The 13,249-nt window shown below is 42.2% G+C and overlaps 1 protein-coding gene across 2 annotated transcripts in view; it reads right to left on the bottom strand.

Moving 5' to 3' along the window:
- LOC110501000 (uncharacterized) overlaps positions 1-13,249 on the bottom strand; it is a 153,453-nt gene that overhangs the window by 85,896 nt on the left and 54,308 nt on the right. The window contains exons 39-59 of one of the 2 annotated variants that reach the window (XM_090200936.1): positions 13,204-13,239; positions 13,030-13,074; positions 12,258-12,293; positions 11,832-11,876; positions 5,555-5,590; positions 5,404-5,439; positions 5,254-5,286; positions 4,587-4,658; positions 3,899-3,958; positions 3,630-3,665; positions 3,432-3,512; positions 3,208-3,243; positions 2,375-2,419; positions 2,182-2,253; positions 2,013-2,039; positions 1,633-1,662; positions 1,315-1,353; positions 772-834; positions 661-693; positions 377-436; positions 110-142 (exon numbers count right to left, since the gene is read on the bottom strand). In XM_090200936.1, the coding sequence (XP_090057062.1) occupies positions 110-142; positions 377-436; positions 661-693; positions 772-834; positions 1,315-1,353; positions 1,633-1,662; positions 2,013-2,039; positions 2,182-2,253; positions 2,375-2,419; positions 3,208-3,243; positions 3,432-3,512; positions 3,630-3,665; positions 3,899-3,958; positions 4,587-4,658; positions 5,254-5,286; positions 5,404-5,439; positions 5,555-5,590; positions 11,832-11,876; positions 12,258-12,293; positions 13,030-13,074; positions 13,204-13,239 (954 nt within the window). Of the gene's footprint in view, positions 1-109; positions 143-376; positions 437-660; positions 694-771; positions 835-1,314; positions 1,354-1,632; positions 1,663-2,012; positions 2,040-2,181; positions 2,254-2,374; positions 2,420-3,207; positions 3,244-3,431; positions 3,513-3,629; positions 3,666-3,898; positions 3,959-4,586; positions 4,659-5,253; positions 5,287-5,403; positions 5,440-5,554; positions 5,591-11,831; positions 11,877-12,257; positions 12,294-13,029; positions 13,075-13,203; positions 13,240-13,249 lie in introns of those variants that run through there. The other variant, XR_016486876.1, reaches the window with a different exon arrangement.

The raw sequence follows: 13,249 nt of genomic DNA on the forward strand, positions 1-13,249 counted from the left end.
GAGCTGGGCTTTAAACACACCCTGTAGCTCTGTAGGACTGCAGTTATCCTCTGATTAAAGGAATTAGAGCAAAATGTGTTTATTCAAAGGGTATGAATACTGCACTCACCGTTCCTGGCTCGCCTGTCTTTCCTGGGTCACCCTGCAGACAGGAAACCATTCAAAGCACAACACCTTGATTATCTGCTACAACTTTTTATGGATTGAACGATCAACACCCAATTGTGTCAATGTGAACTCTTACTGTGATAATGGTTCTGTTATTCTGACAAACTACAACAATACATCTAGTCTATGTACGTGTATGTTTGTGTGTGTTCACATTTGAAAAACAACAACAGATGTGAAAGGAAGTGAGGGAATGAGGTGTCCAAACCTTGGATCCAGGTTTTCCTGGTAACCCATCCAGACCATCTCTCCCTGACCCAGACCCTCCCTGTCAAACATGTTATCAGGGGTCAGATGTAAACATCAGTTACAACAATGTAATACCAATATAAGCCCTCAACCTTCACCCTGTAGGTCACAGTTATTTAGAGGTCATTCAACGTTGTGGGTATTACATACATAGCTTCTATCAGCCTGTTCACAGAACGTTTGAAAAGTCTTAGCGACACAACTTAGCGACAGAGCTCTTCATTGTTACTCATGTGGTCATACCGTTCCTGGAGATCCTGGTTTTCCATCAGGACCCTACAGAGAGAAGAATACAGTGCTATTATTACCATGACCTGCCAAACATGACCTGTGACCTCTAAGTAGCACACTCACCCTTTGTCCAGGCAGACCTGTCTCCCCTCTGAGACCGGGCTCTCCGGGATGTCCTGGTTCACCCTGATGGATGAGAAAACACACCAGCCCCAATCAAATAGAATAGAAAAGAACAATTGAATAGAATATTAAAAAAAATAGCATAATCAAATAGAATAGAAAATAATATAATAAAATAGAACAGTATAGAATAGAAAGGTTATTTCTGGAGAAGAGCTTGAACAATAGGAATACATGTCAATGTATTATACTGTGATGAAGCACATCTATTAAACTGTGATAAAGTACATCTATTAAACTGTGATTAGGTAAATATATTTTATACTGTGATTTAGTATATATATTATACTGTGATGAAGTACATCTATTATACTGTGATAAAGTACATATATTATACTGTGATAAAGTACATCTATTATACTGTGATAAAGTACATCTATTATACTGTGATAAAGTACATCTATTATACTGTGATTAAGTACATATAAATCTATTATGCAGTGATCCATGTCATGCCGATGACGTAGATTCCACTTATCTCACCTTGATCACCCTAGTCAGGATATTGTTGTCTGAACTGAACTGGAGGGAACAAACACAACAGAAATATGAAACAAGTCCAGTCCTCTTCATAAAGGGTCTTGAAAGGGTTAAATTAAAGATGGACTAGTCATATGAAACTAAATGAACCAACCAAAAAAAGTTCATGTTCAATCACATGTTTTCATCTAACTCCCTGGATATATAATCTAACCCCTTGGGCTTCTAGGAGCATCAAGCATCTTCTCACTGGTTCCATCTGCCAGGGATGGCTGAGTTCATGGAAAGTTGTTCTGAAGAGGTAACGGATGATGGACTTACTTGCGCGCCTCCCGGAGGTCCTGGTTTTCCCTTCAGAGGCGAGACCATGGGAACAAAACAAAACAAGAGGGTTGTGCGGTCAACTAGCGGCTAGTAAACACATTGTGCGAGCTGAGCAGTCCTGCATCACCATCACAATACTGATGGGAGATGCAACACTCACTCAAGGGGAACAGAACATGATTAATAAAGCTGGGATTTTTCATTTGTGCATTTATCAGTCTAGGAATATAATTAGAAACACAAGAGTGTTGATGTTCCTGAACAATGGGCGAAGTCAGTGACGTGAGACATTGACCTAAACCAAGTGTGATGGAGAGTCAGCCAACCGCTGCATGCAGTGATACATGTCTGTCATGTTGTTGTGAATGTACACCTACAGGCTCTCCTTTCTTTCCCTCCGTTCCCTGAAACAAAGAGGAAATCATATCGCTGAACATATCCAACCACGCTGAGCAATTCAAATCAATCAGGTTTGTATCTTTGACAGTGACTAATAAAGTTTTACAAACAAAATGGCGCTTGATAGTAAAGTCAGACAATGCTTACAGGCAAACCAATGTTCCCGGTATCTCCTTTCTCTGCTGGGTCCCCTGGTCGTCCCGGTAACCCCAGTGGGCCCTACAGTCACAGTATAGAGTGAGGATAAGCCAATAAATATCCACTCCAACCAACAGTGCAGCATATTTCAAACTTGTGTGCAGAGAAATGATAAGAGTTGGGTAGAACATGGAGACATTACCCTTGTTCCTCTCTCACCAGGCTCACCCGCTGGTCCCTGCTCTCCCTGAGGAGAAAGCATTCATAACAGAGAGAAAAACTGTGACTCACCGCATGTTTGTGGGTGTTGTATCCAATCATATGCTGTAGGTGCTGTGTCTAAATATAATGCTGTTGTAGCGATTGAGGAGGAACAGCAGGATTGGGGCTTGAACCAGTAAACCAGAGGTAACATGGTGAGTGAATTACCCTGTGCCATAGAGGTTCAGAGCTATTGGCAGAGGTTTCATTGCATTTACGGTAAGTTACATACAAGGAGACTATACTGAAATATAAACTGGGGGGTTCAAGCCCTGAATGCTGATTGGCTGAAGGCCATGGTATATTAGACCGTATACCACGGGTATGACAAAACATTTATTTTTACTGCTCTAATTACGTTGGTAACCAGTTTATAATAGCAACAAGGAACCTCTGGGGTTTGTGATATATGGACAATAATTATTTTTTATTTGATTTATTTTACCTTTATTTAACTAGGCAAGTCAGTTAAGAACAAATTCTTATTTTCAATGACAGCCAAGGAACATGGGGTTATCTGCCTTGTTTAGGGGCAGAACGACAGATTTGTACCTTGTCGGCTCGGAGATTCGATCTTGCACCCTTTTGGTTACTAGTCCAACGCTCTAACCACTAGGCTACCTGCATATGCCATGTCTAAGGGCAGTGTCCAGACACTATGCGTTGCATCGTGCATAAGAACAGCCCTTAGCTGTGGTATATTGGCCATATACCACACATCCTTGGGCCTTATTGCTTAAATATTGTCCAGCGGATACAGATGAATGAACTCACCCGTAGTCCTGATTCTCCTTTGATTCCAGGCACACCCTATAAACAAGGATAATTGTCACGCCAATAGTGTCATCTAACCCATGCTGACTGTTTGAAGAACTATGTGAATGTATTGATCCCATTTATCTCTCTCTCTCACACACACACACACACACACACACACACACACACACACACACACACACACACACCATTGCAATAACAGCCAGTCATGATTTACTTACATCTTTACCTCTTAGTCCTGGTGCTCCAGGATTCCCGGGGACCCCAACAGTTCCCCCTGCCCCTTTAGAGCCATCGTGCCCCTGTAAAGATGGAATCACTGACACGCTGCGTGTACTTTTTATTTGAATATCTCTAAAATGTCCCTACAATGTAATGATATTGATGGCATGTGAAGTGGACTGAGAGAAGTTATTTACCTTGGGTCCAGGTTTCCCAGACAAGCCAACATTTCCCTGTAAGGTGGAGGAGACCAACAAACGCATCAAACATGTCAGCCTGTCCTAGAGTGTCATCATGGCTCATCTGACCAATAGAAAAAATCGATAAATATGCATATCTAACTTATCAGGTGCAGGACAGAAGATCCTATCAAAGAAAAGGAAATGTCCAGAACAGGTACGCTCCCATGGTGATTTAATCAGACAACCATCTGACCAATGACACACACCGGTAGTGAAGCACTCACCCTTTCACCGTTTTCTCCCTTTGGTCCCTGCTGTCCAGGAATGCCGAACCCAGGACTACCCTGTAGAAACCCAACAGACAGACCACACACACAACACCGTTGTTTCTCTATCCGGCCGTCACAACACAATAATATGTTATATGTGACTGTTGTATCGACCATGTGATTGTTATGTTGACCATGTAATTGTTGTATCGACCATGTGATTGTTATGTTGACCATGTAATTGTTGTGTCGACCATGTGATTGTTATGTTGACCATGTAATTGTTGTGTCGACCATGTGATTGTTATGTTGACCATGTAATTGTTGTGTCGACCATGTGATTGTTATGTTGACCATGTAATTGTTGTGTCGACCATGTGATTGTTATGTTGACCATGTAATTGTTGTGTCGACCATGTGATTGTTATGTTGACCATGTAATTGTTGTGTCGACCATGTGATTGTTATGTTGACCATGTAATTGTTGTGTCGACCATGTGATTGTTATGTTGACCATGTAATTGTTGTGTCGACCATGTGATTGTTATGTTGACCATGTAATTGTTGTGTCGACCATGTGATTGTTAAACCTACCATGTGATTGTTATGTCTGCTGGGTAGGGGTGAATTTCAGGTTAGGAAATGGGTTATGCTGGAACCTGAGGTAATGACAAGATGGATGACACTATTCTGTGTGGTTTACCTTCTCTCCTTTGACTCCTTGGACCCCTTTTACTCCCTGGGGTCCAGTCGGACCGATGGGACCAATGTCACCCTGAGTAACACAACACAGACAGTCACACAGACACACAGGCCAATCAATAAACACAACACAGACAGTCACACAGACACACAGGCCAATCAATAAACACAACACAGACAGTCACAGACACACAGGCCAATCAATAAACACAACACAGACAGTCACAGACACACAGGCCAATCAATAAACACTACAACCACTTACAGAACAACAATGAAAAGCAGCTTAGCAACCAAGGGGGCCTTTGACGTGTTGTTTTAACAAAGAAAGATCTGAAGAGCCCCTCCTTAAACTCTAACTTTTAACAATAGATCTTGGACGACTACATCTAGAGAGGAAATAGCTATCTCTGTGGTGTATCATGGGTAATCCATGAGTCCCCAGTGGCCACTAAGCAGAAATGTAATTGTGTTGTTTGTTGACAGGCAGGCCTGGGGATTTGGTCCTTGTTGTGAGAGAATAATCCCACCACCAATTAACAGCACTTTAACTGTTAGGATACGATGGCTTAGAGTTTGTTGTAATGCAGATGTGTGGTTAGGGGCACCTTAGGGTTTGCAGGTTTTACCTAAAGTTAAAAATACTTAAACAATAATAAGCCACTTACCCTGGTACCCTTCTTTCCTGTGGGACCAAGGATCTGTTGTGATGAAACGGAGAGTAAGCATAATATTATGCATTATTTGATAGTACTGTGTGTAAAACATGTATTTAGGTAAATGTAGTCAGGGAGAATTATTTGGTATTGTAACATTACCCCTTTGGCTGGGTCACCAGGAACTCCTCTCTGTCCCTGTGGAGTGAGACCAAAGGCTTACCTCTCTCACTCTCACTAACACTCTCACTAACACTCTCACTAACACTCTCACTAACACTCACACTAACACTCACACTCCATGAATACTCACCTCGTCACCCTTCTGGCCAAGAGCCCCCGCAAAGCCCTGAGAGAGCGGAGGACAACATATCTATTCATATCCTGAACAATACACATAACAAACTTACCTGAACTTATTATACAGAAAATAAATATATCTTGTTAAATAAGGTCATCAAATCTCATAACTAGGGCCCTGTGTTTTGGTTAATCATGTCACATGACCTGGATTTGAACTTTTATTTAAAGCTTTTTCATGAAACTGTCCCCTTTTCTTTTTATGTCAATTGGTCCAGCACCATCCTCAGACAACTGGTCCAGCACCATCCTCAGACAACTGGTCCAGCACCATCCTTAGACAATTGGTCCAGCACCATCCTCAGACAATTGGTCCAGCACCATCCTCAGACAACTGGTCCAGCACCATCCTCAGACAATTGGTCCAGCACCATCCTCAGACAATTGGTCCAGCACCATCCTCAGACAATTGGTCCAGCACCATCCTTAGACAATTGGTCCAGCACCATCCTCAGACAATTGGTCCAGCACCATCCTCAGACAATTGGTCCAGCACCATCCTCAGACAATTGGTCCAGCACCATCCTCAGACAACTGGTCCAGCACCATCCTCAGACAATTGGTCCAGCACCATCCTCAGACAATTGGTCCAGCACCATCCTCAGACAACTGGTCCAGCACCATCCTCAGACAATTGGTCCAGCACCATCCTCAGACAATTGGTCCAGCACCATCCTCAGACAACTGGTCCAGCACCATCCTCAGACAACTGGTCCAGCACCATCCTCAGACAACTGGTCCAGCACCATCCTCAGACAATTGGTCCAGCACCATCCTCAGACAATTGGTCCAGCACCATCCTCAGACAATTGGTCCAGCACCATCCTCAGACAACTGGTCCAGCACCATCCTCAGACAACTGGTCCAGCACCATCCTCAGACAATTGGTCCAGCACCATCCTCAGACAACTGGTCCAGCACCATCCTCAGACAATTGGTCCAGCACCATCCTCAGACAATTGGTCCAGCACCATCCTCAGACAACTGGTCCAGCACCATCCTCAGACAATTGGTCCAGCACCATCCTCAGACAATTGGTCCAGCACCATCCTCAGACAACTGGTCCAGCACCATCCTCAGACAACTGGTCCAGCACCATCCTCAGACAACTGGTCCAGCACCATCCTCAGACAATTGGTCCAGCACCATCCTCAGACAATTGGTCCAGCACCATCCTCAGACAATTGGTCCAGCACCATCCTCAGACAATTGGTCCAGCACCATCCTCAGACAATTGGTCCAGCACCATCCTCAGACAACTGGTCCAGCACCATCCTCAGACAATTGGTCCAGCACCATCCTCAGACAATTGGTCCAGCACCATCCTCAGACAATTGGTCCAGCACCATCCTCAGACAATTGGTCCAGCACCATCATCAGACAATTGCTTTCATTTTTGGTGTAATTCTAATTTCTGGAAAAGGCTTCAAATAAATCTAGATCATATAACATGATAGCCAAGAACACATAGGCCTACTCATAACATATGAGTCATAACAAGGTACATTTTGACAACACTTTCTGAAAAATTAAAAATGATAACATTCATATTTACAGTGCCTTGCGAAAGTATTCGGCCCCCTTGAACTTTGCGACCTTTTTCCACATTTCAGGCTTCAAACATAAAGATATAAAACTGTATTTTTTTGTGAAGAATCAACAACAAGTGGGACACAATCATGAAGTGGAACGACATTTATTGGATATTTCAAACTTTTTTAACAAATCAAAAACTGAAAAATTGGGCGTGCAAAATTATTCAGCCCCTTTACTTTCAGTGCAGCAAACTCTCTCCAGAAGTTCAGTGAGGATCTCTGAATGATCCAATGTTGACCTAAATGACTAATGATGATAAATACAATCCACCTGTGTGTAATCAAGTCTCCGTATAAATGCACCTGCACTGTGATAGTCTCAGAGGTCCGTCAAAAGCGCAGAGAGCATCATGAAGAACAAGGAACACACCAGGCAGGTCCGAGATACTGTTGTAAAGAAGTTTAAAGCCGGATTTTGATACAAAAAGATTTCCCAAGCTTTAAACATCCCAAGGAGCACTGTGCAAGCGATAATATTGAAATGGAAGGAGTATCAGACCACTGCAAATCTACCAAGACCTGGCCGTCCCTCTAAACTTTCAGCTCATACAAGGAGAAGACTGATCAGAGATGCAGCCAAGAGGCCCATGATCACTCTGGATGAACTGCAGAGATCTACAGCTGAGGTGGGAGACTCTGTCCATAGGACAACAATCAGTCGTATATTGCACAAATCTGGCCTTTATGGAAGAGTGGCAAGAAGAAAGCCATTTCTTAAAGATATCCATAAAAAGTGTCGTTTAAAGTTTGCCACAAGCCACCTGGGACACACACCAAACATGTGGAAGAAGGTGCTCTGGTCAGATGAAACCAAAATTGAACTTTTTGGCAACAATGCAAAACGTTATGTTTGGCGTAAAAGCAACACAGCTGAACACACCATCCCCACTGTCAAACATGGTGGTGGCAGCATCATGGTTTGGGCCTGCTTTTCTTCAGCAGGGACAGGGAAGATGGTTAAAATTGATGGGAAGATGGATGGAGCCAAATACAGGACCATTCTGGAAGAAAACCTGATGGAGTCTGCAAAAGACCTGAGACTGGGACGGAGATTTGTCTTCCAACAAGACAATGATCCAAAACATAAAGCAAAATCTACAATGGAATGGTTCAAAAATAAACATATCCAGGTGTTAGAATGGCCAAGTCAAAGTCCAGACCTGAATCCAATCGAGAATCTGTGGAAAGAACTGAAAACTGCTGTTCACAAATGCTCTCCATCCAACCTCACTGAGCTCGAGCTGTTTTGCAAGGAGGAATGGGAAAAAATTTCAGTCTCTCGATGTGCAGAACTGATAGAGACATACCCCAAGAGACTTACAGCTGTAATCGCAGCAAAAGGTGGCGCTACAAAGTATTAACTTAAGGGGGCTGAATAATTTTGCACGCCCAATTTTTCAGTTTTTGATTTGTTAAAAAAGTTTGAAATATCCAATAAATGTCGTTCCACTTCATGATTGTGTCCCACTTGTTGTTGATTCTTCACAAAAAAATACAATTTTATATCTTTATGTTTGAAGCCTGAAATGTGGCAAAAGGTCGCAAAGTTCAAGGGGGCCGAATACTTTCGCAAGGCACTGTATTTGTTATGGGTTACAGTGTTAATTGGCCAATTGAAATAAAAAATATTAATGTCAGTCAATATCAGCCATTGGAGCAAATGCTTGACTGAAATTATTCATACTTTTCCAAACATAAACAGTGCCTTCGAAAAGTATTCAGACCCCCTGACTTCTTCCACATTTTGTTACATTACAGCCTTATTCTAAAATGGATTATATAAAATAAAAATCCTCAGCAATCTACACACAATACCCCATAATGACTAAGCGAAGAAAGGTTTTTAGAATTTTTTGCAAATGTATAAAATAATATATAAAAAATACCTTATTTACATAGGCATTCAGACCCTTTGAAATGATCACCCTTTGAAATTGATAATCCTTGAGATGTTTCTACAACTTGATTGGAGTTCACCTGTGGTACATTTAATTGATTGGACATGATTTGGAAAGGCACACACCTGTCTATTCAAGGTCCCACAGTTGACACAGCATGTCAGAGCAAAAACTAAGCCATGAGGTCAAAGGAATTGTCCGTAGAGCTCCGAGACAGGATTGTCTAGGCACAGATCTGGGGAAGGGTACCAACAAATGTTTGCAGCATTGAAGGTCCCCAAGAACACAGTGGCCTCAATCATTCTTAAGTGGATTAAGTTTGGAACCACCAAGAATCATTCTAGAGCTGGCCGCCTGGCCAAACTGAGCAATCAGGGGAGAAGGGCCTTGGTCAGGGAGGTGACCAAGAACCAGATGGTCACTCTGACAGAGCTCTAGAGTTCCTCTGTGGAGATGGGAGAACCTTCCAGAAGGACAACCATCTCTGCAGAACTCTACTATTCAGGCTTTTATGGTAGAGTGGCTAGACGAAGCCACTTCTCAGTTTTGTCAAAAGGAACCCAAAGACTCTCAGACCATGAGAAACAAGATTCTCTGGTCTGACGAAACCAAGATTCAACTCTTTGGCCTGAATGCCAAGCGTCACGTCTGGAGGAAACCTGACACCATCCCTACGGTAAAGCATGATGGTGGCAGCATCATGCTGTGGGGATGTTTTTCAGCGGCAGGGAATGGGAGACTAGTCATGATTGAGGCTAAGATGAACGGGGCGAAGTACAGAGAGATCCTTGATGAAAACCTACTCCAGAGGACTCAGGACCTCAGACAGTGGCAAAGGTTCACCATCCAACAGGACAATGACCCTAAGCACACAGCCAAGACAGCGCAGGAGTGGCTTTGGGACAAGTCTCTGAATGTCCTTGACTGGCCCAGCCAGAGCCCGGACTTGAACCCAATCAAACATCTCTGGAGAGACCTGAAAATAGCTGTGTAGCAACACTCCCCATCCAACCTGTGGAGAAGAATGGGAGAAACTCCCCAAATACAGGTGTGCTAAGCTTGTAGCGCCATAGCCAAGAAGACTCAATGCTGTAATTGCTGCCAAAGGTGCTTCAACAAAGTACTGAGCAAATGTAAATGTTATATATATATATATATATATATATATATATATATATATATTTAATTAGCTTTGTCATTATGAGGTATTGTGTGTAGATTGATGAAGGAAAAAACACTATTTAATCAATTTTAGGATAAGGCTGTAACCTAACAAAATGTGGAAAAAGTAAAGGAGTCTGAATACTTTCCGAAGGCACTGCATAATGGAACTCAGAAGGCACTGCATAATGGAACTCAGAAGGCACTGCATAATGGAACTCAGAAGGCACTGTATAATGGAACTCAGAAGGCACTGCATAATGGAACTCAGAAGGCACTGTATAATGGAACTCAGAAGGCACTGTATAATGGAACTCAGAAGGCACTGTATAATGGAACTCAGAAGGCACTGTATAATGGAACTCAGAAGGCACTGTATAATGGAACTCAGAAGGCACTGTATAATGGAACTCAGAAGGCACTGTATAATGGAACTCAGAAGGCACTGTATAATGGAACTCAGAAGGCACTGTATAATGGAACTCAGAAGGCACTGTATAATGGAACTCAGAAGGCACTGTATAATGGAACTCAGAAGGCACTGCATAATGGAACTCAGAAGGCACTGTATAATGGAACTCAGAAGGCACTGTATAATGGAACTCAGAAGGCACTGTATAATGGAACTCAGAAGGCACTGTATAATGGAACTCAGAAGGCACTGTATAATGGAACTCAGAAGGCACTGTATAATGGAACTCAGAAGGCACTGTATAATGGAACTCAGAAGGCACTGTATAATGGAACTCAGAAGGCACTGTATAATGGAACTCAGAAGGCACTGTATAATGGAACTCAGAAGGCACTGTATAATGGAACTCAGAAGGCACTGTATAATGGAACTCAGAAGGTTATAATTTGAGATAAATTTGAGATAATGATGATGATGATGATTTGAGATAAACCTCCTGTATTCATTATGCACATTCCAATTAGGTTGAATTAAAGCTCAGTGATGCAAGACCTTCTCAGATAGACCATTAGTCCTGACACACCCATAGCCGTGGGAGGTAGGGGTGCTGAGGGTTCTGCAGCACCCCCTGAAAAATCAGAATAAAAAAAAACATTAATAATAATAATAAAAGTAGTGCACTGGGCCTTTACTAGTCGTCTATTAGCGGGCCGATGTAGCCCATGGCTGGACAGGTTGGAGGAGGATGGCTGCCCACTTCAATCTAATCAACTGGGTTAATTTCCCTAAGGAAGACACACTCCTTCACACAGATAATGTGTGGAGGGAGAGGGCAGGGGAAGTGGGTTCACCTAACTAGTTGCAAACTTTCTCAATGAAAAGTTACAACACAAGCGATTTGAAGGATAAAGAGAGCAAATTTGTAATCAGAGGATTTGTGAAGGGAGGGTAAGCCATAAAAGCCCTACAGACTGTAAGTCAATAGACTCGAGGCCGTCTTCAATAGGCACCAAATGGAAGACAAACTGAAACGGAGAGGGACTACCCGGACTTGTCCAGTAAGAAACACTCATTTTTGTTTTCTGTTTCTGCATGCCCAAATGAACACAGCCCAGGTTTGGTAGTGTGGTAATGATTGATTCTGTAATGGCTGGTTATACTCACTGTCACTCCCTGTGTTCCCATAGGCCCCACCTCTCCTCGATCGCCCTGTAGGAGACATAACCATAACATTACCACCACATTATCACCATGATCATAATCTGATGAGCTACTCACACACCTGCCTGTAGAGTAAAAACATACTATCTATCGTAGCAGGAGATGTGATAACTGTTATGAGGTGGGGACTTGCACTTCATTGGCTTGTGCTCGGACTGGCGTACGCAAACAGATGCACGGGCGCGCACGCGCACACACACACACACATTCTAAGCCATACACAGCCCAGCGATTGACCTGGAGCTGAAATAAATAGATTTTCTCATTTAATCAGCTGATGAAACACCACTCTTATTAATTATTCAGAGAATATTTCAATATGAGGCGGCGTAATGAGCGGTAGAGCAAATCAGTGTGGATTTAACTGACCTTATCCCCTTGGATGCCTTTCACTCCCTTCTTCCCCTAAAGGAGGAGAGAAACAGTAGTGGAAAAAGTACTCAAACCTCATACTTGATTAAAAGTCAAGATACTTTAATAGAATGACTCAAGTAAAAGTGAAGTCACCCAGTAAAATACTACTTGAGTAAAAGTATTTGGTTTTAAATATACTTAAGCATTAAAAGTAAATGTAATTGTTAAAATATACTTCAAAAGTATCAAAAGTAAAAATACAAATAATGGAACATTCCTTATATTAAGCAAACCAGACGGCACAATTTTCTTGTTTTTTAATTTACGGATAGCCAAGGTCACATTCCAACACTCAGACATCATTTAAAAACAAAGCATTTGTGTTTAGTGAGTCCGCCAGATCAGAGGCAGTAGGGGTGACAAGGGAGGTTCTCTTGAGTGTGCAAATTGGATCATTTTCTGTCCTCCAAAGCATTCAAAAAGTACCGAGTACTTTTGGGTGTCAGGGAAATGTATGGAGTAAAAAGTACATCATTTTCTTTAGGAATGTAGTGAAGTAAAAGTAAAAGTTGTCAAAAAATATAAATACTAAAGTGAAGTACAGATACCCAAAAAAACTACTTAAGTAGTACTTCAAAGTATTTTTATCTTAAGTACTTTACACCACTGGAGAGAAACCATCCAGCCGGTATAATTTAATTACGAAAGTCTGTATATAAAGTACATGATAATGGTCTCCACTTTTGTATGTGTATCCAATATAAACAAATATAAAGTTGATGCATACCCGTGGTCCGACAATCCCTTGTATCCCTTGAACACCAGCCTCTCCCTTAGAAAGGCAGAACAAAGATGATACTTCAATGGTGTGAATAACTAGGTCCATACTGCAGTCCAACGGGTTGGCAGAGTTCCTATGTTGTTTGAGCTTCAAATCAAAGTGTTAACATAAATGAAGAACCTTTAGTCCCTCAGGTCCTGATAGGCCTATATTTCCCTGCAAGACA

Source organism: Oncorhynchus mykiss, chromosome 15 (assembly GCF_057628025.1).
Source record: "Oncorhynchus mykiss isolate SJ-2025 chromosome 15, ASM5762802v1, whole genome shotgun sequence".
Classification (NCBI taxonomy): domain Eukaryota; kingdom Metazoa; phylum Chordata; class Actinopteri; order Salmoniformes; family Salmonidae; genus Oncorhynchus; species Oncorhynchus mykiss.